Source organism: Triturus cristatus, chromosome 4_2 (assembly GCF_964204655.1).
Source record: "Triturus cristatus chromosome 4_2, aTriCri1.1, whole genome shotgun sequence".
NCBI lineage: Eukaryota > Metazoa > Chordata > Amphibia > Caudata > Salamandridae > Triturus > Triturus cristatus.
In genome coordinates, this window is record NC_140586.1 from 899469720 (window position 1) to 899492380 (window position 22661).

General features: G+C 47.2%; 1 protein-coding gene across 3 annotated transcripts in view; it reads right to left on the reverse strand.

The window, feature by feature from the left end:
• KDM4A (lysine demethylase 4A) overlaps window positions 1–22661 on the reverse strand; it is a 612801-nt gene that overhangs the window by 211060 nt on the left and 379080 nt on the right. For 2 of the 3 annotated variants that reach the window (XM_085602947.1, XM_085602949.1), the window contains one exon: window positions 7901–8191. The exons of the other annotated variant lie outside the window; for it this stretch is intronic. In XM_085602947.1, coding sequence (XP_085459073.1) covers window positions 7901–8191 — 291 coding nt within the window. The remainder of the gene's footprint in view (window positions 1–7900; window positions 8192–22661) is intronic. 3 annotated transcript variants of the gene reach the window in all.

The window sequence follows — 22661 nt, forward strand, 5'->3', positions numbered from 1 at the left end:
TGCCTCTCATAGGATAACATTGGGCCTAACTCTCTCTGCACCCAGCTGCCCCTGTACCGCTGAGGGTGAAACAACTGTACCTACCTGACCCTGGGAGACCCCTGAGTCTATGCCCAGAACCATAATTCAACCAGTCGAGTACTTACCTTTAAACCGATAACTCAATTTTCTCCATAGGGTAACATTGACTGGTTTCTTGTGGAGTTTTCAAAACCTAAAATATTCACCAAAAATCAGCCGAGTAACGAAAACAAAAATACTCACCTGCTATTAGGTGAGCTCCCAGTGCTGGATCTTGGTGCCCAGCACTGACTCTGAAACATATTCACAACCGTACTTACCAGTAACCCAATTTTCTTCCATAGGAAATCATTGACTGTTTTTCTGTGAAATTTCTTCTAAGTGTCAATTTCTGCAAACTTTAAATATTCTTTAAAAATCGTATAAATTATGAAAACGTAATTACTTACCTGTTTTGTATAAAGGTTCCAGTACTGAGTCTAGGCACCCAGTACTGGATTACAAAAGTAACGAGAACATACTATACCTGCAACTTGAATTTTCTTCAATAGGGAATCATTGACTGTTTTCTATGAAATTTCTTCTGTCAACTTTTAAAAAAGCAAAACATTACTTAAAAATCCTAGTAGTAACTAAGTCGTTTTTTATCACTTGTTTCTCAGTAATGTCCCAGGACTGAATCTAGGATCCAGTCCTGGAATCCCAAAAGAAATCCTGAAAGTAATATATTGCAAATAACTTGAAACTTCCATTGAACTCAATGCATTATTGTGTTTAAAACTGTGTTGCCCATTGCAACAACTTGTAACTTTCTACAAAAGCCAATTGCATATTGCAAAAGTATTTATATAAAGCATCTAATTCTGAGAAAGTATATTTTAATGCCTATTGTTGGTTCTAAAATAAAACAAGCATATATTTTTTTATATATAAACCATTGGCCTAGAGTTCAGTTATTGAGTGTGTGAGACCATTTGCTGGCTGAGTGTGTGCAACAAATGCTTTACACTGTCCTCTGATACTGCCTTACTGCTCGACCAAGCTACCACTTTAGAGAGTAAGGTTATATCTAACTTTAGCCTCTGCCAAACCTCTGGGGACTGTGGACTCTGTACACCCTGTACCTATTTGGGAACAGTATATACAGAGCCACTTTCTCACAGAGATCGCGATCGAAACAATACCGTCGAAAGGGAAAGGATTGTGCGCCGAACAGAAGAACTGGAACGGTTCCGAACTGGAGCGCGAAGAGCACATCCGAGCCCAATGGCGTAGAAAAACAATCTGAGGATGGAGCCGAAGCCCATGCGCAATATGATCTAAAGGAGGAATCACATACCTCGTGACTTCCAAAGACTTTCCAAGAGGAAAAACAACTGCAAATTTCCGGGCCCAACACCAGATGGTGATCTATGCACAGTGTGTAATGTGAAGCTCATATGCCTCGAACATACAGCTTCGATTTTGGTGGTGGAGAAGCAAGGATTCCCCCTGTAACTTCCTGCTCCACTTGCTCGAGAATGGGTGCGACCGGAGACATAGGAGCAGAGGAAGTCTTGGGAGGTTTTGGATCCATAGATTTCAGACCGGAGGGTTTAGGTGTGGAGCTAAGTTTTTTGGTCGGCACCGAGGTTTATGTGGTTGCTTGCGGGCTCAGTCCCAAAGGTTGGTCTCAGTCCGAAGAGGTTGATGCAGAAGGCTTGGCCTTGGTATCAGATTTCGCTGCTGGGCCAGAATGTGGGGCGACCAACGCAGGCTTTCGGATCTGAATATGGCTCTAAGGCAGAGTCGGTCTGGTGACCTCTGTATGCGAGATTTTGGAAGCGTGCTTGGGTGTTGGAGCTGGGTCAGGGGCAACAGTACTCTGAGGCGGACCAGATGGAAGTCTACACATTTCCATATCGATATCCACATCGGAGACTGAGCTTTCTTCAGGGGAGCAGACCCTTTGTTTTTCCTCTGAACCTGGCTCCTCCTGGGCATGTTCCTCACTGAAAATGGTGGGTCATCTCCGTGTCTGCAAGACATTTCCAACGGACACACCCTCCAATCTCAAAGGGTCTTTTTGGACCAAAAAGAGTTACACGTGTCACAGTCGGCCTCACAATGGTTCGGAGAAAGACAAGTTGCACATGAGGTGTTGGTCGGTGTGCAGATGCTTTGCGTGGCAACGCGGGCAAAACCTGAAGGGTGTCCGTTCCATCAGAAAGACATCCTCGATGGAAAGCGAGGGATCGCTGGAGTAGACCTCGAAAGGCAGATGTAGGAAGGTAGGATCCTTCTGCATGGTTACTCCCATTTTTTGCTTAATGTAATTCTGTTTCTGACTAGTCTGACTGGGATCCTGCTAATCAGGACCCCAGTTTCTGTGCTTTATCCCCTAAATTGGCATGGTAAGTAATTAGGTACATCCCAGATTGGACACTGGTGTACACCTTTAAGGTACCCAGTGCATAGGTGTAGGAAAGTGGCTCTGTATATACTGTTCCCAAATAGGTACAGTGTCCACATTCCCCAGAGGTTTGGCGGAGGCTAAAGTTAGATATAACCTTACTCTCTAAAGTGGTAGCTTGGTCGAGCAGTAAGGCAGTATCAGAGGACTGTGTAAAGCATTTGTTGCACACACTCAGTCAGCAAATGGTCTCCCACACTCAAGAACTGAACTCTTAGCCAATGGTTTTGTATACAAATATATGGTTGCTTTATTTTAGAACCAACAATAGATTTCAGAATATACTTTCTCTGAATAAGAGGCTTTAGGTAAATAATTTCAATATGCAATAGGCGTTTGAATGCAGTAGACACAGTTGCTGCAATAGGCAACACAATTTCAAACACAATAATATATTGAGCTCAATGGGAATTTCTAGTTAAATGCAGTTAGTTACTTTGAGGATAACTTTTCTAACCACTGGACTGGATCCTGGATTCAGTCCTGGGACATTTCCTGTAAACAGTTGAGTAAAAGCGTTTTCGTAACAGTAGTGATTTTCCAGCGGAACGGTCTCTACATTCCCTGGATGTTCGGAGGGTGTTGAAGTTTTATCTTGATAAGACCAAAGATATTCGTAGGTCAGACCAATTGTTTATCAATTATGGATCAGTCAGGACCGGTCTTGCTACCTCCAAACAGTCCATCTCTCGGTGGATTGTGTCCTGTATACAATTGTGTTACCAAAAGGCTAATAAGACCTTAGGGGGTAAACCTAAGGCTCATTCCACCAGGGGCTAAGCTGCCATGACTGCTTTGCTGCGTAATGTTCCGATTGCAGAAATCTGCAAGGCGGCCACTTGGAGGTCGGTCCATACCTTTGCTGGATATAGGCTGCATTATCTGTCTTTGAAATTCTCTCTTAAGTGTAGATGCAGGTCTGCATGACTTTACAACTTAAGAGATTATTTTTATTGCTCCTGGGTCCCCTCACATGGGCGGGACTATTCACTAGATTATGACTATACACAGAGATCCCCTACTACAGAAAAGAGAGTTATCGACTTTTGGGTATGTACTCGACTGTCTGAGTTAAGGTTCTGGGCATAGACTCGGGAGGGGTCTCCCAGGGTCAGGTAAGTACAGTTGTTACATCCTCAGCGGCACAGGGCAGCCGGGTGTAGAGTGAGTTAGGCCCAATGTTATCCTATGGGAGGCAGGGGGCCCTTGGTTGGTGGCTGCTGGCTAGCAGGCCACACGGCTGTGGGAGCTGGGCTCCGGGTCACTTGCTCAGGGCAAATGGGGAAGTAGAGAAGAGTAGAGATTGCACTGCTAGGGGCACTCGGGCAGCTGGGTGCTTTTGAGCCGTCGGGCGCTCAATGGAGAAGCTCAAAAACTAACAAAGGCTGCAAGCTCGGGGACTTAGATTCTTCAGGTGTGACCACAACTTCGAGAGGTAAGTTGGGTAGTTGGAGGATAGGTAGGCACCCAGGAGTTGGGCACAGGGGGACGCAGGGTGCCAGGTGCAGGGGTGCCTTGTGGTGTCGGAAAATCTTACCCTCTGCTGGTCGTGGTGGTTGGAGAGGTCCCTGGTTCTGAGGCTGCAGGCGTCGTCAGGAGCGTTGAGGTGGGTCCTTGGGTGCTGGATTCGGGGGTCACAGTCGCCGGGGGGGGGGGGGGGGGGGGATGGACATCCTCGGGGTCTTGGTCCACTCCAGCACAGGCCAGGCTTGGCGGGTGCAGAGTGTGCAGGGTTTGCGGTTCCTGGCTGATGCCAGGGGTCAGTTACATGCTTTGAGCAGTGCCACTGCTCGTGGGAGTCCCAGTTGCTTAGAGTCTCACAAGGTAGCCAGGTCCTCCGGGGTTTGTGAGGTTGCTGGCCACGGGAGATGCCTGGGTTTAGTAGGAGCAGGTTCCAGGGTTGACAGGCCGGTAGGGCTGGGGCCACAGCAGTTCTTGTCTTCCCCTCGTTAGCAGCTGCACAGCAGGTCTTCTTGTTTCTTGACCTTCTTTGCGGTTTCAGAATCTGGATCTAAGGAAGGAAGGTTCTGGGTGCCCCTAAATACTAAATGTAGGGGCGTTACAGGTAGGAAAAGGGCAGGGACCACTGGGTCCCTGCCCTGGGGTGGGTACACCCCCTATCCTGCCACTCTCCTGTGAGAGGGGGCAGTAGCCTAGTCCTGATTGGGCAGGGCTTCCCATCTTCAAGATGGGAAGAGCCCGGAGATGTGCTTCACCTCGCCTCCCCCACCCGAGGGGTGGGGTTGGCAGAGGCTGGCACATCCCCTGTCCTTCCTTGGGGTTTCCGGCCAGTCTTCCCGCCAGAGTGGGGGTTAGAACCGGTAGGGGCCAGTTGCTGAGTAGAGCAAGTGGCCTGGAGAAGCTCACAAAGGCGGCATGCCTTTGAAGCTTCCCCTGCCCATCCTGGGGGAGGAGACCTAGCACTTCGCCCAGGATGTGCATTGTTGCAGGCCCAGGACAGCGGATGGCTCTCTACCCAGGGGACCAGCAACATGTCTGCTGTGTGGCAGCCTAGGAAGCCCCTCAGACAAGACGTAGATTGTAGGTTAGTTTCAGGCCCCCACTTTTTGCTGAATTGCTGATGTACTTTGACTGAGTGTGCCCTGGGCTTCTGCCAATCAGGTACCCAGGGGCCTGTGTTCCTTCCCTAAACCTGCATTGAAGCCTAAACCCAATTGGCATCTCTGGCCACATGTCAGCCCCTGGTAAATGGTACCACAGGTACCCAGGGCACTGTGACCGGAGACGGTCTCTAAGGGCTGCAGCACTTATTGTGCCACCCTTAGAGGTCCTGTACCCTGATACTCACACGCTGCCTTTGCAGACTGCGTGTCTTGGTGCAGAACAAAACAAAGAGTCGACATGGCACACATCCCTGTGTGCCATGCCCACAAACCACTGCCCTGGCAAACATCAGTCACCCCTCTAGCTGGGTGCCCTATGCTAGTGGTGAAGGTACAGGTGCATGAGCCCTGTACCCCTACAGTACCCAAGTCCATTCCTGGGCCCTGTAAGTGCAGAGTTGCCATTAAGAGTATATGGTGCTGGGAGTTTGTCATTACAAACTCCACAGCACCATGATGGCTACACTGAAGACTGGGAAGTTTGGTATCAAACTTCTCAGCACATTAAACCCACAGTGATGCCAGTGCGGGATTTATTGTAAAATGTACGACAGAGTGCATCTTAGAGATGCCCCCTGAAATTCGACCAACTTCTAGTGACCTGATTGAATGGCTGCAACAACCAGATATGTTTCTGGACCCCTGGGTCGAGAGCCGGCTGTTCTTGGGGGCCTGAAACAATGCACATCCTGGGATGAGGTGCCAACGCTCCTCGCCCAGGATGGGCAGGGTTCATGAAGGAGAAGCTTCAAAGGCATGCCGCCTTTGTGAGCCTCTCCAGAACATTTGTTACTTTCAGCAACTGGCCCCATTGGTTCTACCCCCCACCCCACTTTGGGCGGGAGAACCAGCGGGAAAAACAAGTGAGGAAGGGAGGTGTGCCCACCTCTGCCAACTCCACCCCTTAGGTGGGAGAGGCGAGGTGAAGCACAACCTTGAGTCGCCGCCATCTTGAGGATGGGGGGACCCAGCCAACCAGGGACAGGCTTCTGCCCCACCCTCCCACAGGAGAGTGGCAGAATAGGGGACCCTTTACCTACCTGTAACGCCCCTGAATTTAGTATTCAGGGGCACCCTGAACCTTGCTTCCTCAGATTAGAAACCACAAGAAAAGATGATAAGAAGAAGGACCGAAGAGCCATGCAGGGCTAACAAGAGGACGACGCCCACTGACTTGGCCCCAACCCTACAGGCCTGTCTCTCCTCGAACCCGCTTTGGCGAAATCCCGGCGTGTCCTGCAGCCAGCAACCTCACAAACCCCGGAGGACCTGACTGCCTTCACTTCCAGGACTATCTCCTGAGAACACCGGACGTGTTTAAACTACAGCTTCTGGTGCCAGCCAGAGAAACCGAATCCAGCACACTCTGTCCCCGCCGACCCCGGCCCGAGCGAACCAACACCACGAGGAGGTCCCCCCGGCGACCCTGATCAGAGATCCGGTGACCCCTGACCTGCCTCAAGCCTCCTGACGACACCTGCAGCCTCAATCCAGAGGACCCCCCTACCGCGACAAGAGCGGGTAAGAAAATCCGACATCCCTAGGCACCCCTGCACCCGACGTCCCACGGCCTTGTGTGCCCAAACCAACGGTGCATAACAAACCCACGACATCCCAACTTACCCCTCGAAGTGGTGGTCGCACCCAGAAGATCCTCGTCCCCGAGCCTGCAGTGTTTCTTTGTCCCGGAAGTTCTCCATTGGAAGTAACAGGGCACCTGACCTCAAAACAGCCCCCTGCACCCGGCCGCCCTAGTGCCGCTGAGGGTGCACCTTTGGTGCTACTTAGGTCCCCCAACTTGCCCCGAGCTAAACCCTAGGAGCTTTGCTCCCACAGCCGTGTGGCCTGCTAGCCAGCAGCGACCAACCGGAAGCCCCCTACCCTCCATATGATAACATTGGGCCTCAACACTCTGCACCCGGCCGCCCTAGTGCCGCTGAGGGTGCAACAACAGTGCATCAGTGACCATGGGGGACCCCTGAGTCTAACCCCAGAACTTTAACTCCCACAGTCGTTTACCTACCTGGAAACCGATCACCTGTATTTCTTACATAGAACAACATTGACAATTTTCTTTCGAAAAAACGACCAAGTGTGGAGTTTTGAAAACTTGAAATATTCGTTAAAAATCGAAATAATAACCAAAACACATTTTCTCAACTGTTTTCAGGAAATGTCCCAGTGCTGAATCTAGGCATCCAGCACTGAGTTAGAAAGGGTAACGAAAAAGTAAGTCACCTGCAATTTATTGAAAAAGTCCATTCATTCTAATGTACTATACCTGCTAAGTGTTGCAATCTGCTACATTATCTGTAAACCAAAACCAGTATAATTTCTACTGCATTTTTGAACTGTATGACAAACAAAGTATCATATTACTGCAAAGTATTTTTAGGCTTACCTGTACCAGGCTTGCTTGGTTCTAGAAATAAAACAACAGTATATATTTTTATACAACAACAACTGGCCTACAGTTCAGTTCTTGAGTGTGTGAATTCCTTTGCTGAGTGAGTGTGTACATCAAATGCTTAACACTGTCCTCTGATACTGCCTTACTGCTCGACCAAGCTACCACTTTGGAGAGTAAGGTTCTATCTAACTTTAACCTGTGTCTACTTTTGGGGACTCTTTGACTCTATACACACTGTACCTCACTTTGGTGCAGAATATAGAGCCAGTTCCTTACAGATATCCATCCTTAAGCCTCCTTTGCTCTATGTCCCTGATCTGGTACCACCCACGAAAGTTTGATATATCATTTGTAGGAATGAGTAGACTAGGATCTAAAAGAAAAAGCACTCACCTGTTTCTGCTTCTGCTTCCGCGTGACAAAGTCTTTAAAACTCTGAGGTGGATGGGTACTAAATATAGATGGCCATCGAAGGAGCCGGTTCTTCAAAGACCTAACCGAAAGAGAGTCACAGAGTGCGCAGTCAGGCCAGGGATGTTCAGGCCCAAGACACTGTAGACACAGATTGTGTGGATCAGCTTCTGGAAACTGTGCGGGGCACGTACGACATCTCTTGAAACCAGTTGTCTGTGGCTGGAGAGCGGAATTGCGTACTGAAGTTGGAGATCCACAGGATATCTTGGACTGAAAATATTAGAGATAAAGAATATAAGAGTCACTACGGCTAGTATCTTCGAAGAACAACTTGGTACATGTAATTCCTTGTAATCCAGTCTGGTGAAGGCTGAAAATGAGAGGCCTCAGAAAACCGCATTCTAAAAAGCTGCCGACCAGACCGCCAGAAGAGGCATCTTGGAAGATTAAAGAGACCCTCAGACAGTAGACAGAATCCACAGTAAGACAGATCTAGGTTCTAGAGTTAGGCTCTTCTAAAATGAGCACCTGATCAAGACATTAGATTCAAAGGCGGTTTAATGCAACAAAAAAAAGTAAGTGAAGTTTGCAAATGGTTTTCAGCAGATGCCTTTTAGAGGTGTCAAAGTGACTAGCCACATAGTTTGCCTAGGCTCAGATTACAGGTATGCTGATGCTCTTAAAGTGAGGGCTAGGAACGTGAAATAGGAGTAAACCCGTATACCCAGTTGAAACCGGGTGAATTATAGTATCAAAACAACAATGTCTCAACCAGTAATTATAGGGACAATTTAAGAAAAAAATGCATAAGTCATAAAGGAGGGAAACCAAGAGACCAAAGTAAGAAAAAGTTTTGTAGTTCTTATTATTATGCAAAAGAATTATAACAGCACTATAATACAGTTAAATCAAATTAAGGTAGCCAAACATACACCAATTGTGTACTGACCGTGCTCGGTGCAAGTGATAAGTGCAGTGACACAAGTGATATATACAGTGTGGGCGGCGCAAAGTGAAAGGACAACATTAATCATAAACAAATTACAAGAACACAATAAATAATTTGCAATAAGGTATAAATCCTTAGGTGGCCGTGGGTTACACTGGGATGTCGACGGTGTTTCGACCTTATGCACTTAAGGTCATCATCAAGACAATGGCTACAATTTGAAGAGTGCTGCAGAGAGGTAAAGAGAATTAAGAGTGGGTGGATCATCTTTTAAACTAAGGAAAGCAAGGAGCCAAAAGTAGAAAAGCAGTTTAATAAAGACAAAAGTCAGTGGTACGGGCAGTGGAAGTGAGGTAGGGCGGGGGGGGGGGAAAGAGGGGGTGTGGGGTGAGGGCAATTGGGCGGAAGAAGGTGTAAAGATGGAGGGGGGGGACGGGATGGGTTGGGAAGGAAACGAAGGAAGGGGACGAGGGGGAAAAGGTGTATTATCACAAAGGGAGGAGAGGTATGACTAAGGGTAAATCACAGTGCAGTGAGCAGATGTATTAATTCACCTGAGTTCTGGTCTAAAGAAAACGCACAAAGCGCTAATGCCGGGGCGATCGTCAGGAACTTCTACGTAAGACGGTATCACAAAGTACTTTGGAGTGCCAGAACTACGTTCGGGAACTGTGAAGAAATTGAAACTCGTTAAGATTCAAGGTAATCACAGGTCGGAGGGGCGAGGTAATTTAGACTATAATGAACAAACGTACCAAGCTAGCCGATATGCTGGGTCCGTTACAGTCATGCAGTCAAAGGTCCTGCTAATATGGACAGCCTACAATGTATGAGAAATGTGCCCAAATCTACAAACCAGGAGATAGCGGACATTAATCGCGGGCCTTAGCTCAATTATTAAATGACGTTAGAGTAATAAAAAATAATAAAATAAAAGGGGGCCCTTACCAACTATTATGGGTCAAAGTCCAACCGATATGTCCAACACTGAAATTATTCCAACGGAAGTGCGTGAGCGTGCCAAGGTAGCACGAAGACCTCTAAGTGGGGCCAGTAATCTCTTTACAAGTAGACCAGACGAAAAATCGCCGGCAGAGTGAGCGGAACCAATACGCTAGGGTGACTGAATCGCAAACCGCGATGGAATCATGGTCCGGAAATACAGCCAATTGCGGAAGTCAAAGGTGCGCAGGCGCGCCCATCAAGGGGAACCACTAGACCGTAAACATACGGATGACCCAAGTGCCCATGGGGAACAAGTAAACAATAAATAACCGATGTAAATGCACCTAAGCCGATGGGCAAGGACCGGATTACAGGAGCGGGTACAAGAAAGAAAGTCGACAAACCCAAAGGAATAGGTCTTGACTGAATGTTAGGACTTACTAATATTAAACATAAAAGTGGAAAAACGGGAAAGGGGGGGGGGGGAGGGGAAAAAGGGGGAAGGGGCGCAAAGGGGACGTGAAAAAGCAAATTAAGAAAAGGAAAGAAAATTGAAGGCAATTAACATTAGAGAGCTCACATATATAAACAATATATATACATACAGACAAACACATTGGTCAACAAGTGTCTAATTTGAACTTGCTAAAACAAGTGTCCATATGATCCTCAGTTGTTACAATGAGAAGAAAAGGTTTAGATTAACAAAGTCGCTTAGACCATCAATGTAAGCAATCCACAGTATAACAAGCAAGGTACACATAATAGTGCTGTGGTGGTAAACGGAACGAACATTAAGCCCCTCCTACATCCGATACAGTGGGAAAAGAGTGGGGGGGGGGGAATACAAGTTCACATATTAAATACCCGCTGTTGCTTTCAAGTACAAGGAATTAAGGCATACATAAATCAGAGTTTTCTTATGATGTTGGCATAACAGAATTCCATTCATCAAGGGAGTTAAGACCACAATTTACAGTGTTGCAGCGCGTGATCCAGCGACATTCACATCTATTCAGTAGAAGTTGAAGATCACCGCCTCTAGTTGGTATTTGTGGACGATCGATTACCTGCCATGTGAAATCAGATTCTGTATGATTAAATTGCTTGAAGTGTGTAACTAATGGAGCGGTCTCCACACAGCATCTAATGCGACTCTTGTGCTGGCTGATTCGGTGCTTAATCATCTGAGTAGTCTGACCAATATATAGCAAGTTGCAGGGACAGCGTATAGCATAAATTACATTAGTGGTCCGACAATTTGAAAAATGCTTTAGAGTATAGGTGCGATCAGTTGTAACAAAGGACTTGGTGTTAAAAGTAAGGTCGCACGCGGTACATGTCTGGCATTTAAAATGGCCAATAAGAGGAGGCAAACCCCACATAGATGTAACTGATGGGAGTTATACTTTCTTTTACAGGCCACGTTATTGCGTGTACCAATTTGTCTGAGAGGTTATCACCTCTTTTGTAAGAGAACAAAGGCGGGTCCTTGTATAAACCAGACGTCCGAAGAATTGTCCAGTTTTTCTTGATTATTTTCCCTACATTGTTACTCGAGGGACTGTATGTACTGACAAATGGAATCCGTTGGTTTTGGGGATCTTTCAGAAGGGGATAGGATCGTTTCCCTAGGAGTATACCAGGCTCTCTTAGAGGCTCTGCGTACCAGATGTTTTGGGTACCCTCTACACAAAAGTTTTTCAGTCAAGGTAGCTGCTTCATGTACATAATCTTTTTTCTATTTACAGTTCCTTCTGACTCGAAGGAACTGCCCATATGGTAAGCCGTCACGTAAGCCTCGCGGGTGGTAACTAGTGTACATAAGCAAGGTATTACGCTCTGTGGGTTTTCGGTAAAGTTTAGTACCCACTATGCCATCCTCACAATGTAGAGTCAAATCTAGAAAAGGTAGATCGTTTGTTCTAATATCTGACGTGAAGGTCAAATGCTTCTGACAACCATTTATCCAAATGATAAATGATTCCAAATCTTCATGTGTACCATGCCAAAACAAAAGAACATCATCAATATAGCGACGCCAAAGTCTGACATTAGTCAAAAAAGGATTAAGGGCAGATAGAACAAAAGTAGTTTCAAGATGGTAAACATACAATATTAAAAAATTTGGAGCAAAGCACGCACCCATTGAATCTCCCTTTACCTGCAGATAAAAGGTGTCTTTGTAAAGGAAGTAGTTGTTGGTTAGAGCAATATGTAACAACTCTAAAATGAACTCGCTGGGAATACGAACAGGTCTTTGTCTGGTATCCAAGAGGTCTTTAATAACAGCGAGTCCTTCAGCATGGGGAATATTTGTGTATAGAGATTCTATATCTAGACCGACCATAAGATCAGAATCGATATTGAATGGAAAATCCTCTATAATATTAATCAAATGTGTGCTGTCTAGTACAAAAGTGGTAGTTGAAGGAACAAATTCTTTAAGAAAAAAATCAATATATTTTCCCAATGGCTCCAAAATTGAGCCACATCCGGAGACAATAGGTCTACAGGGCGGATCAGAAACATTTTTGTGAACTTTTGGCAAAACATATAGGACCGGTGTCCTAGGGTGAGGTTTATTCAGAAAAGCATGTTCTTTTTTTGTGATAATGTCCAAAAGAAGAGCCTGATTTGTAACTGTCAAAATGTCATCACGGATTTTAGAAAGAGGATCAGACGGCAAAGCCGAGTAATGATTAGAATTACTCAATTGGCGCATTATTTCTAAGTCATATTTGTCTTGGTCCATAATGACTATTCCGCCACCCTTATCTGCTGGCTTTATTGTTATACCTTTGTTGTTGCTCAAACTATTAATAGCCCCTTTCTCCAGAAGTGACAAGTTATAGGGAACAAATTCAAATTGTTTTTTCAATTCCATTACCTCATGTAACACTAGTTTTTCAAAGGTTAAAATGTCCGATGGCATCATAGATGTAGGAGGCACAAAGGAGGAGGGCAAATGAAATTGTTTCTCATAGGGTCTATCAATGCTTGATTTGTCTGCAAAAAAGTATTTCAAACGGATCCGTCTGAAAAATATTAGAAGATCTTCCTGTAATTTAAAAAAATTAATAGTTGGTAAGGGCCCCCTTTTATTTTATTTTATTATTTATTATTTTTTATTACTCTAACGTCATTAAATAATTGAGCTAAGGCCCGTGATTAATGTCCGCTATCTCCTGGTTTGTAGATTTGGGCACATTTCTCATACATTGTAGGCTGTCCATATGAGCAGGACCTTTGACTGCACAACTGTAACGGACCCAGCATATCGGCTAGCTTGGTACGTTTGTTCATTATAGTCTAAATTACCTCCCCCCTCCGATTACCTTGAATCTTAACGAGTCAATTTCTTCACAGTTCCCGAACGTAGTTCTGGCATTCCAAAGTACTTTGTGATACCGTCTTACGTAGAAGTTCCTGACGATCGCCCGGGCATTAGCGCTTTGTGCGTTTTCTTTAGACCAGAACTCGGGTGAATTAATACATCTGCTCACCGCACTGTGATTTACCCTTAGTCATACCTCTCCTCCCTTTGTGATAATACACCTTTTCCCCCTCCTCCCCTTCCTTCGTTTCCTTCCCAACCCATCCCCTCCCTCCCCCTCCCCCCATCTTTACACCATCTTCCTCCCAATTGCCCTCACCCCACACCCCCTCTCTTCCCCCCGCCCTACCTCACTTCCACTGCCCGTACCACTGACTTTTGTCTTTATTAAACTGCTTTTCTACTTTTGGCTCCTTGCTTTCCTTAGTTTAAAAGATGATCCACCCACTCTTAATTCTCTTTACCTCTCTGCAGCACTCTTCAAATTGTAGCCATTGTCCTGATGATGACCTTAAGTGCATAAGGTCGAAACACCGTCGACATCCCAGTGTAACCCACGGCTACCTAAGGATTTATACCTTATTGCAAATTATTTATTGTGTTCTTGTAATTTGTTTATGATTAATGTTGGCCTTTCACTTTGCGCCGCCCACACTGTATATATCACTTGTGTCACTGCACTTATCACTTGCACCGAGCACGGTCAGTACACAATTGGTGTATGTTTGGCTACCTTAATTTGATTTAACTGTATTATAGTGCTGTTATAATTCTTTTGCATAATAATAAGAACTAAAAAACTTTTTCTTACTTTGGTCTCTTGGTTTCCCTCCTTTATGACTTATGCATTTTTTCTAAAATTGTCCCTATAATTACTGGTTGAGACATTGTTGTTTTGATACTTAAAGTGAGGGCTAGCATTAGGAGCCTGTGTTTAGGATGAAAGACATACCTGAAGAACTAAACTCTATTGCCTGCTCCAGAAACAAAAACAATAAGAGCATCTTAACATCCACATTCTGGATGGGCTGCTCATTTTCAATGAGGAGTGGATTGGCGAGGAATGCAAAATAAATCTGCTGCACCTCTGTGGACAGCAAAGGGACGGAGAGGAGAGGTGAGGAAGCAGGTTACTGGGAGGGAAGTGGGGTGACACATAACCCCAAGATTGCTGCCTGAAGCCTTCCTAGTCTTACAGCTTTGGGTCAGGTATTACATCTGCAAATGCAAAGAGCAATAAGTCAGACATGTTAAGGTCGGGTTCGTCTTTGAACAAACACTTGAAACAAGCACTACTCAAGACGAAAGGTCTGGCTTGAATGTAGTGATGCATTCAAACACAGATGTACACGAATGCTCTTGCATGTGCTGGTAAAAGTTGCAAAAGGGATTGCTTCCTTTAAAAACTGAATAAAGGTGAAAAAGAGCTGAATGTGATAGTGCAACGATTGAGTTTACTCTTCAGATGTAAAAAACATAAATCAAACAAGCAAAGGCATGAATCAAGAGATAAATGCTACTCTGGGCGGAGTCTAGGCCACCCTATGTGTATTTATTTTGTAATAGAAGGTCTTCTGTTCAGGTGCACTGACAACCCAGACCTAAAACAGACTGATGCAGTGGGGAATAACAAAAAGACGATTACTTTGTGTATACAATGTTTGGATGACATAAATAATTGTTGTGTAATGAGTTAGTGAACTTTCCAATTGTAAATAGCCACTCCTGCATTTCAATGAAAGCACTGCATATATAGGAGGTACAAGGGTACACTAAAGAAAGAGACAACGACATGAGGTGAGTATTCAAATGTTACTTACTTGTACTCCTAGTTCTTCACCATGGCATCCCCCTGAGTTGATAAAGTGTAGAATATCTGCGTGCATGCGTGAGGTCCAGGAGTGCTGCTACACTCGCCAAGACAGGATACGCTTAATGCCGAAGCTCCGCGCTGGCCCGCAATAATCCTGACCCCATCAACCACCACTGGACCCACCGTCGGCAACGAGGACCTGGGGGAGGGCCAACCCCCCAGAGGCACCTCTGCAGGCAGCTGGATGCCAGAGATCGGCAGGACATAAGGAGAGAGCCGCGGCCGTCGGAGGCATGTGCGTGAGGGCCAAGCGGTCCAGGGGCCCCCGCTCATGTAAACAGCAGCGGGACCGATGTGAGGGACCGCGACCGGCCCTAGAGGCAGCAAGAGCCGGGGTGAGGCCTTGGCGCGAAGCAGCTCAGCAGCCTGAGGGGGCGTGGTCATGCCCAGAGTGGAGGCCCGCGTGCTGCAGGCGGAGTGGGGCATGCTCGGAGTCGATGGCCACCCTCCAGTGACAGAGTCCACAGGAATTTACCGGAGAGGCCCCTGCCCTGCCAATACTGAACGAGGATCGGGACGGTCTTTGGCGCTCTGGGGGTGTTTGCCGACAAGCCCCGAGTGCTGCGGGCACAGCGCAGTCCGCACAGGAGCAGCACCCACATGAACGGAACTCGTGAGCCCTGATGAGCAGCACCGTGTAGCACGGGAGGGGGTGCCTTGGACATGGGACACCCCCTCCAATAATAGCAGGGCCACCCGGAAGGCCCCTACCCAGCTGGTGAGAACTTCCCCCATAACGAGGGTAGGAAATGAAGGAGAGGAGAGCCAGGGACCACGCCACACATTGAGAGCTGCCGGAATTCTCCAGGGATGGGCCAGAGACAGAGCAGCAGGCGCCATTTACTCCCCCTGAAGGCTGAAGCCCCAGCTGGCAATCACAGAAACAGCGCAGGTCACTGGCGTACCCGAGAAACCAGGGGGCACTGCGACTGGTGACACGATTATCAGACAGAGGTGATGACCAGGGTGGAGGCGCCAGCAGCACAAGGGAGCAGAGGAAGGCACAGTAGACGGGGGAGGCCCCACCCACAGTGCATGCACCAGACGGGACTTTGGCATGAGGACCCCCTCCCCCAGTTGGCAGTGACACCTCCCTTTGCTGCAAATCTGCGAAAAGACCACAGGTGTGCGCCCCAGCGGCGGGCAGGATTTGGGAGTGCCAGATTGCCAGCATCAACCCGGAGAGGAACTAGCTGGCTACAGGGTCCAAGTAAAACACAACAGAGGGCAGTTCGGACATGGAGACACCCGGTAGATAGCCCAGCGAAAGGATCGCTTGTGGAAGAATACCAGGGGTGGGGGTGGGGGGGGGGGAATTGCTTTGCTCCTTGGAAGGGACAATCTCAGCCTGGACAGCCTAAAACACAGCCAGCAAACAGAATGCCAGAAAGGATTAGGTTAAGCATCTGTTCTTGTCATGCACCTGCTGACGCCTGGAAAAGAACTGGAGAAACACCAAGACACCCGAAAATACACCACCTACAAGGACGCCATGACGGACTACCACAACCAAATCAGAACCACCAAAAGGACTTTCGTCCACAACAAAATCCTCGCAAACTCCAAGGAACTCTTCACAGTCATTCAGGAATTCACCAACCCCCACAGCGAAGCCACAGACATCACCCGGTCCCAAGACCTCTGCCACAAGCTTGGAACCTTCTTCCACCTCAAGATCAAAAACCTCTACGACAACTTCGCCGGCCACCCATCAGACGCCACAGCCGGCCCATCCCCCAGACACACCACCCAGCCAACCATCTCCACCTGGACACCAATCACAGCAGATGACACCACCACGGCCATGAAAGGCATCCACTCAGGGGCCCCCAAGGACCTCTGCCCCACTCACATCTAACAGAGCCACCACCGCAATAGCACCCAAACTACAACACATCATCAACACCCCCTACGAAACAGGCACCTTCCCACACAACTGGAAACCCGCAGAAGTCAGGACCCTGCTCAAAAAGCCCACAGCTGACCCCACCGACCTCAAGAACTACCGGCCCATCTCGCTCCTCCCCTTTGCAGCCAAAGTTGCAGAGAAAACAGTCAACAGGGAACTGACATGATTCATCAAAGACGAAGCCGTCCTCGACCCGTCCCAATCCAGATTCCGCAGCAACCACAGCACCGAGACCCCCCTACTTGCCGCCACGGATGACATCCGCACCCTCTTGGACCAAGGACATTTCGCAGCCCTCATCCTACTCGACCTATCAGCAGCCTTCGACACAGACTCCCACCTTACACTCATCGCCAGACTACATGACGCCAGCATACAAGGAACAGCCCTAGACTGGATCCGATCATTACTCACCGGAAGAAGCCAAAGAATCAGACTGCCACCCTTCCTTTCCCACCCCACGAATATCACATGCGGAGTCCCACAGGGGTCGTCACTGAGCCCAACCCTCTTGAACGTTTGAAACTAAACTCCCTCAAAACAGATTTCCTCTTAATCGCCCCCCCCCTTCCACCCCCTCCCCCCAACAAATCATCAAACAACCTTGACTGGATGAAGCACTTAATAGCATTCAACGGGCAACCTCGCATTGTCGAATCAGCGAAATCGTTAGGTGTGACACTGGACAGAAACCTAAAGATGCAGAAGCATATCAGCACCTCCACAGAAGGAGCACATTTCCACATGAACACCCTGCGAAAACTGAAAACCTTCCTGCCAGCAAACGACTTCAAACAAACAGTTCAAGCCCTAGTAATTCCAAGAGTGGAATATGGGGCTGTAACCCTCTGCGGCCTCCCCATATTGACGACAGCCCAGCTAAGAGCCGCTATCAATTCAGCTGCAAGACTCATCAGGTTCAAAAAGAACATCGCACATCTCTCCATACATTAGAGCACACAACTGGCTACTGTTTGAAACTAGAATTAATCTGAAAATCGCATGTATGACGCACAAGGCCTTGCACCACAACTCTCCGAGCTACCTAGCTCAGAAACTGGTACTCTCCGCTGGTAACAGAGCATCCAGGAGCGCCAAGAACCTTCTACTGCAACCACAACGATTTGCCAAGAAAAAGACTTACAACCGGACCTTCTCGGGAATGGCTCCCAGGATCTGGAATGCTTTGCCCATAGAAGCGAGGCTGAACCCTTCCACTGCCCCCTTCAAAAAAGAAGTGAAAGCAATTCTCATGGCTAAATTCACGTGAACTACTTACTTAGGACTGTTATTTTAATTACTAGTATGTATTATTGAGCACCGTATATCTGAATCACCTATATTTGTACTTCACTAGACTTATACTTGTTTCAAACATCTGACATCTAAAGCGCTCTGATTCTCTCAAGGGTCTTGTTCGCGCTATAAAAAAACTTCAAATAAATAAATAAATAAATGTCTACATTGCCCCCCACCGCTGCCATCGTCCGACAAAACGGCCTCAACATCGTATCCTACGCAGACGACACTCAGTTCATCCTCTCCCTCACCAAAGAACCCGACACCGCCAGATTCAACTTCCAAAAAGGGATGCAGGAAGTAGCAATCTGGATGACCAACAGCTGCCTTAAGCTCAACGCCGAGAAGACAGAAGTTCTCGTCCTTGGAACCACCCCATCAGCATGGGACAACACCTGGTGGCCGTCCGCCATCGGAAGCCAACCGACCCCCTCGGAGCACGGCAAAACCTCGGCATCATACTCGCATCATCCCTCACCATGAACCGACAGGCAACGCTGTCACCTCCAGCTGCTTCAACACCCTCCGAACACTCCACAAGACCTTCAAGTGGATCCCCCCAGAGTCAAGGAAAACAGTCACCCACGCACTCATCACCAGTAGACTTGACTATGGAAACACGCTCTACGCCGGCATAAACAAGTCCTCACTCCGCAAACTCCAGACAATACAGAACACCGCCGCCAGACTCATCCTCGGCACCCCTCCGGGCACGCACACATCAGCCAACACCTACGAAGGCTCCACTGGCTCCCCATGGAGAAAAGAGTCACCTTCAACATCCTTACCCCTGCCTACAGCCTACAAATGCCTGCACAACACCGGACCCCAATACCTCAATGACAGAATCAACTTCCACGTATCCAAAAGGAACCTCCGATCTTCCAACACAGCACTGGCCGAAAACCCACTCATCCACAGAGCCAGAGCAGGCGGAAGATTCTGCTCCCACATCGCGGCCAAAACATGAAACGAACTCCCGGCAGACATCAGGCACGCCCCCTCCCTGAACATCTTCAGGAAGACTCTCAAGACCTGGCTCTTCGGCTGAACGGATCTGCTGACACCCCCCCCCGACCCCACACTCAGCACCTTGAGACCCTCATGGGCGAGTAGCGCGCTTTATAAAACCCTGATTGATTGAGGCAGAGCTGTAGAGTCACATGCTTTGCATACTCCTGCCATCTAGTGTTGGGTCCACCAGAATGTTACAATACAGCGATTCAAGTTCATAACTGTGAATGTTTCATATGATGTAATATATGCAAAACCCTAATAAAAACATGTCAAAAAAAAAATCTAGTGTTGGGTCCAGATGTTTGCAAGTTGTTTTGCTTCGAAGAAGGCTTTTGAGTGACGAGGTAAGGTGACTCCTCCTTTTGCCAATAATGTGCATGGGCATCGACTCCATTGTTAGATTGTTTTCCGGCACAATGGTGAGAATGGACTAAGTAAGTGTAAGTAAAGAGATACCCATGCATGTGGAATGTAAATAGGAACTGCAACGACCATAGGTGTCTGGGGAGGGCGCATATAAATCTACAGCTCTACATCCAAGAATAGATGCTTTCTGGGTAAGTAACAATCTGTTCAAGTCATGTGTGCTGCAGACACACATGCTTTGCATAGAATGTATAGCAGTACCCTCCCAAAGTAGGGGCTAACCAGGGGGCGTTGCAGTTGTTTGAAAGGAGAATGCTACTTACCCAGTAAGCATCTGTTCTTGGCATGTAGAGCTGTAGATTCACATGCTTTGCATACTCCTGCCATCTAGTGTTGGGTTCGGATGTTTACAGGTTGTGTTCGTTTGACGGAGTCTTTCCAGTCACGTGGTAGATGACTCCTCCTTTCGGTGATAGTGCGTATGGGCATCGACTCAATTGTTAGATTGTTTTCTTGCTGAGGGTGAGAATGGAGTAAGTAACAGTAGAATACAGATGTCCATGCGTATGTATGTAAGTAAGAATACTGCAACAGGGGAGATGGGTTGGTGCATGTGAATCTACAGCTCTACATGCCAAGAACAGATGCTTACTGGGTAAGTAGCATTTTCCGTTCGAGGCATGCGAGTTGGAGATCACATGCTTTGCATAGACTATACAGCAGTAATCTCCCAAAGCGGTGGCTAACATGTAGCTGGTGCAGTCGTTGAAAAAGTGTACGAAGAACTGCCTGGCCTACATTAGCTTGTTGTCTGCCTAACACATCTACACAATAGTGTTTTGTAAATGTGTGTGGTGTAGACCATGTGGCAGCTTTACAGATGTCAGCCATAGGGATGTTTCCTAAAAAAGCCATAGAAGTTCCTAGTTTGCGGGTGGAATGCGCTCTAGGGGGAATTGGTAAAAATCTTTTTGCTTTTGCATAGCATGTCTCAATACATTTAACTATCCACCGTGCAATACCTGATTTTAAAATGGGATTGCCTTTGTTGCTTTTGCTCCACCACACAAAGAGTTGATGAGTGTTACGAAAAGGTTTGGTCCTTTCTATGCAATATAACAGAGCTCGTTTTACGTCTAAAGTGTGTAGAGCTCGTTCTGCCACTGAACCTGGTTGAGGAAAGAACACAGGTTACTCAACAGATTGGTTGATGTGAAAGGCAGATATCACTTTGGGTAAGCATTTGGGTTTGGTACGAAGTACCACTTTGTTTTGGTGGACTTGGAAAAATGGTCCCTCTATGGTTAATGCCTGAAGCTCACCCACTCTCCTGAATGAAGTAATAGAACTGAGGAAAGCAACTTTCCAAGTGAGACATTGCAGTTTGCATTTATGCAATGGCCCATTAGTCTGGGAAGGACAATATTAAGGTTCCACGCTGGGGCAGGCGGGAGTCTTGGAATAACTCTTTTGAGCCCCTCCATAAAAGCCTTGATAACAGGTACTCTGAAAAGGGACAGATGCTGTCTATTTTGAAGGTACGCGGCTATTGCAGCGAGATGTAAGCGTAAGTATATGCTAGACCCGTTTGCTGTAAATGAAGCAAATAAAAAATAATGTTTTGAACGGAAGCATCTAAAGGGTTGATATGGTTGTTGTTACAATATATAACAAACCGCTTCTATTTTGCTGCATAGCAAGCTCTTGTAGTAGGCCTTCTGGCTTCTTTATTGATACTCCTACAGTCTGGTGGAAGATTCAGGTAACCAAACTATGATTTCAGGTGCAAGATCACAAGGTTGAGATGTCTGGGATCTGGATGTCTTATCTCTCCATGGCTCTGTGTGAGCAGACTGGATGCGAGATATAGTTTTTGATGAAGAACTACTGAGAGTTCCAACAGGGTAGTGAACCACGTTGACACACCCATGTAGGAGCTACAAGGTTTAGCCTGAGCTATGTTTGCCTGCCCTTCCGAACCACTAGTGGAGTGAGTGGGATAGGCGGAAAAGCTTAGGAAAATATCCTTGACCAATTCATCCACAGTGCATTGCCTTTGGACAATGGGTGTGGATACCTGGAGGCTAAGCTTGGGCATTTTGCGTTTAGGTGTGTGGCGAACAGATCTATGTCCGGGCAGCCCCATATATGGAAGAACGTGAAGAGAACCTGAGGGTGAAGTTCCCACTCGTGAATCTGTTGTCTTTGTCTGTTGAGCAGATCTGCGATCTGATTGTTTACCCCTGGGAGGTGTTCCGCAAGGAGATAAATCTTGTGATGTATAGCCCATTTCCAAATGGTTTGTGCAAGGTGTGACAGTTGGAGAGTGTGTTCCCCCCCTGTTTCTGTATGTAATACATGGCTGTCATGTTGTCGGTGCGTATCAGGACAGCTTTGCCTACAGGATGAGTTTGGAAGGCTCCGAGTGCTAGAAATACTGCTAGCAGCTCTAGATGATTTATGTGAAGTTGTTTTTGCTTTTGACTCCACAGGCCTTGAATTGGGTTGAGTCTGGAGATGAGCTCCCCAACCAGTGAGCGCTGCATCTGCTGTTGGTACTGCCTGTGGAACAGGGTCGATGAAGGGCCGCCCTTTGGATAGGTTTTGTGGATTGCACCACAGCACAGAGCGATGAGTGCGGCCGTCCACCAACACTAGTTCTGACAATTGACTGAGATTGGTTCCACTGACATGCTAAACACTCCTGAAGGGCATGCATTTGAAGTCTTGCATAAGGAACTATCATGATGCAAGACATTATTCCTAGTAGCTGCATAAATACTCAAGCTGGTAAAGAGTGGTGTGGCTGAAACTGTGAAATGAGAGCCTGAATATTGTGAATCCTGACAGGATTGGGACAGGCTAGAGCTTTCTGTGTATCGAGAGTGGCTCCCAAGTAACTTTGCGTGTTGGAGATGTGACTTCAACAGATTTACTGTGAGCCCCAGATCGTGCAGTAATTGCACTGTGCTCTGAGTGAATTGTAAACACTTTGTTAGAGATCTGGGTTTGATGAGCCAGTCGTCCAAGTATGGGAAGGCGTGA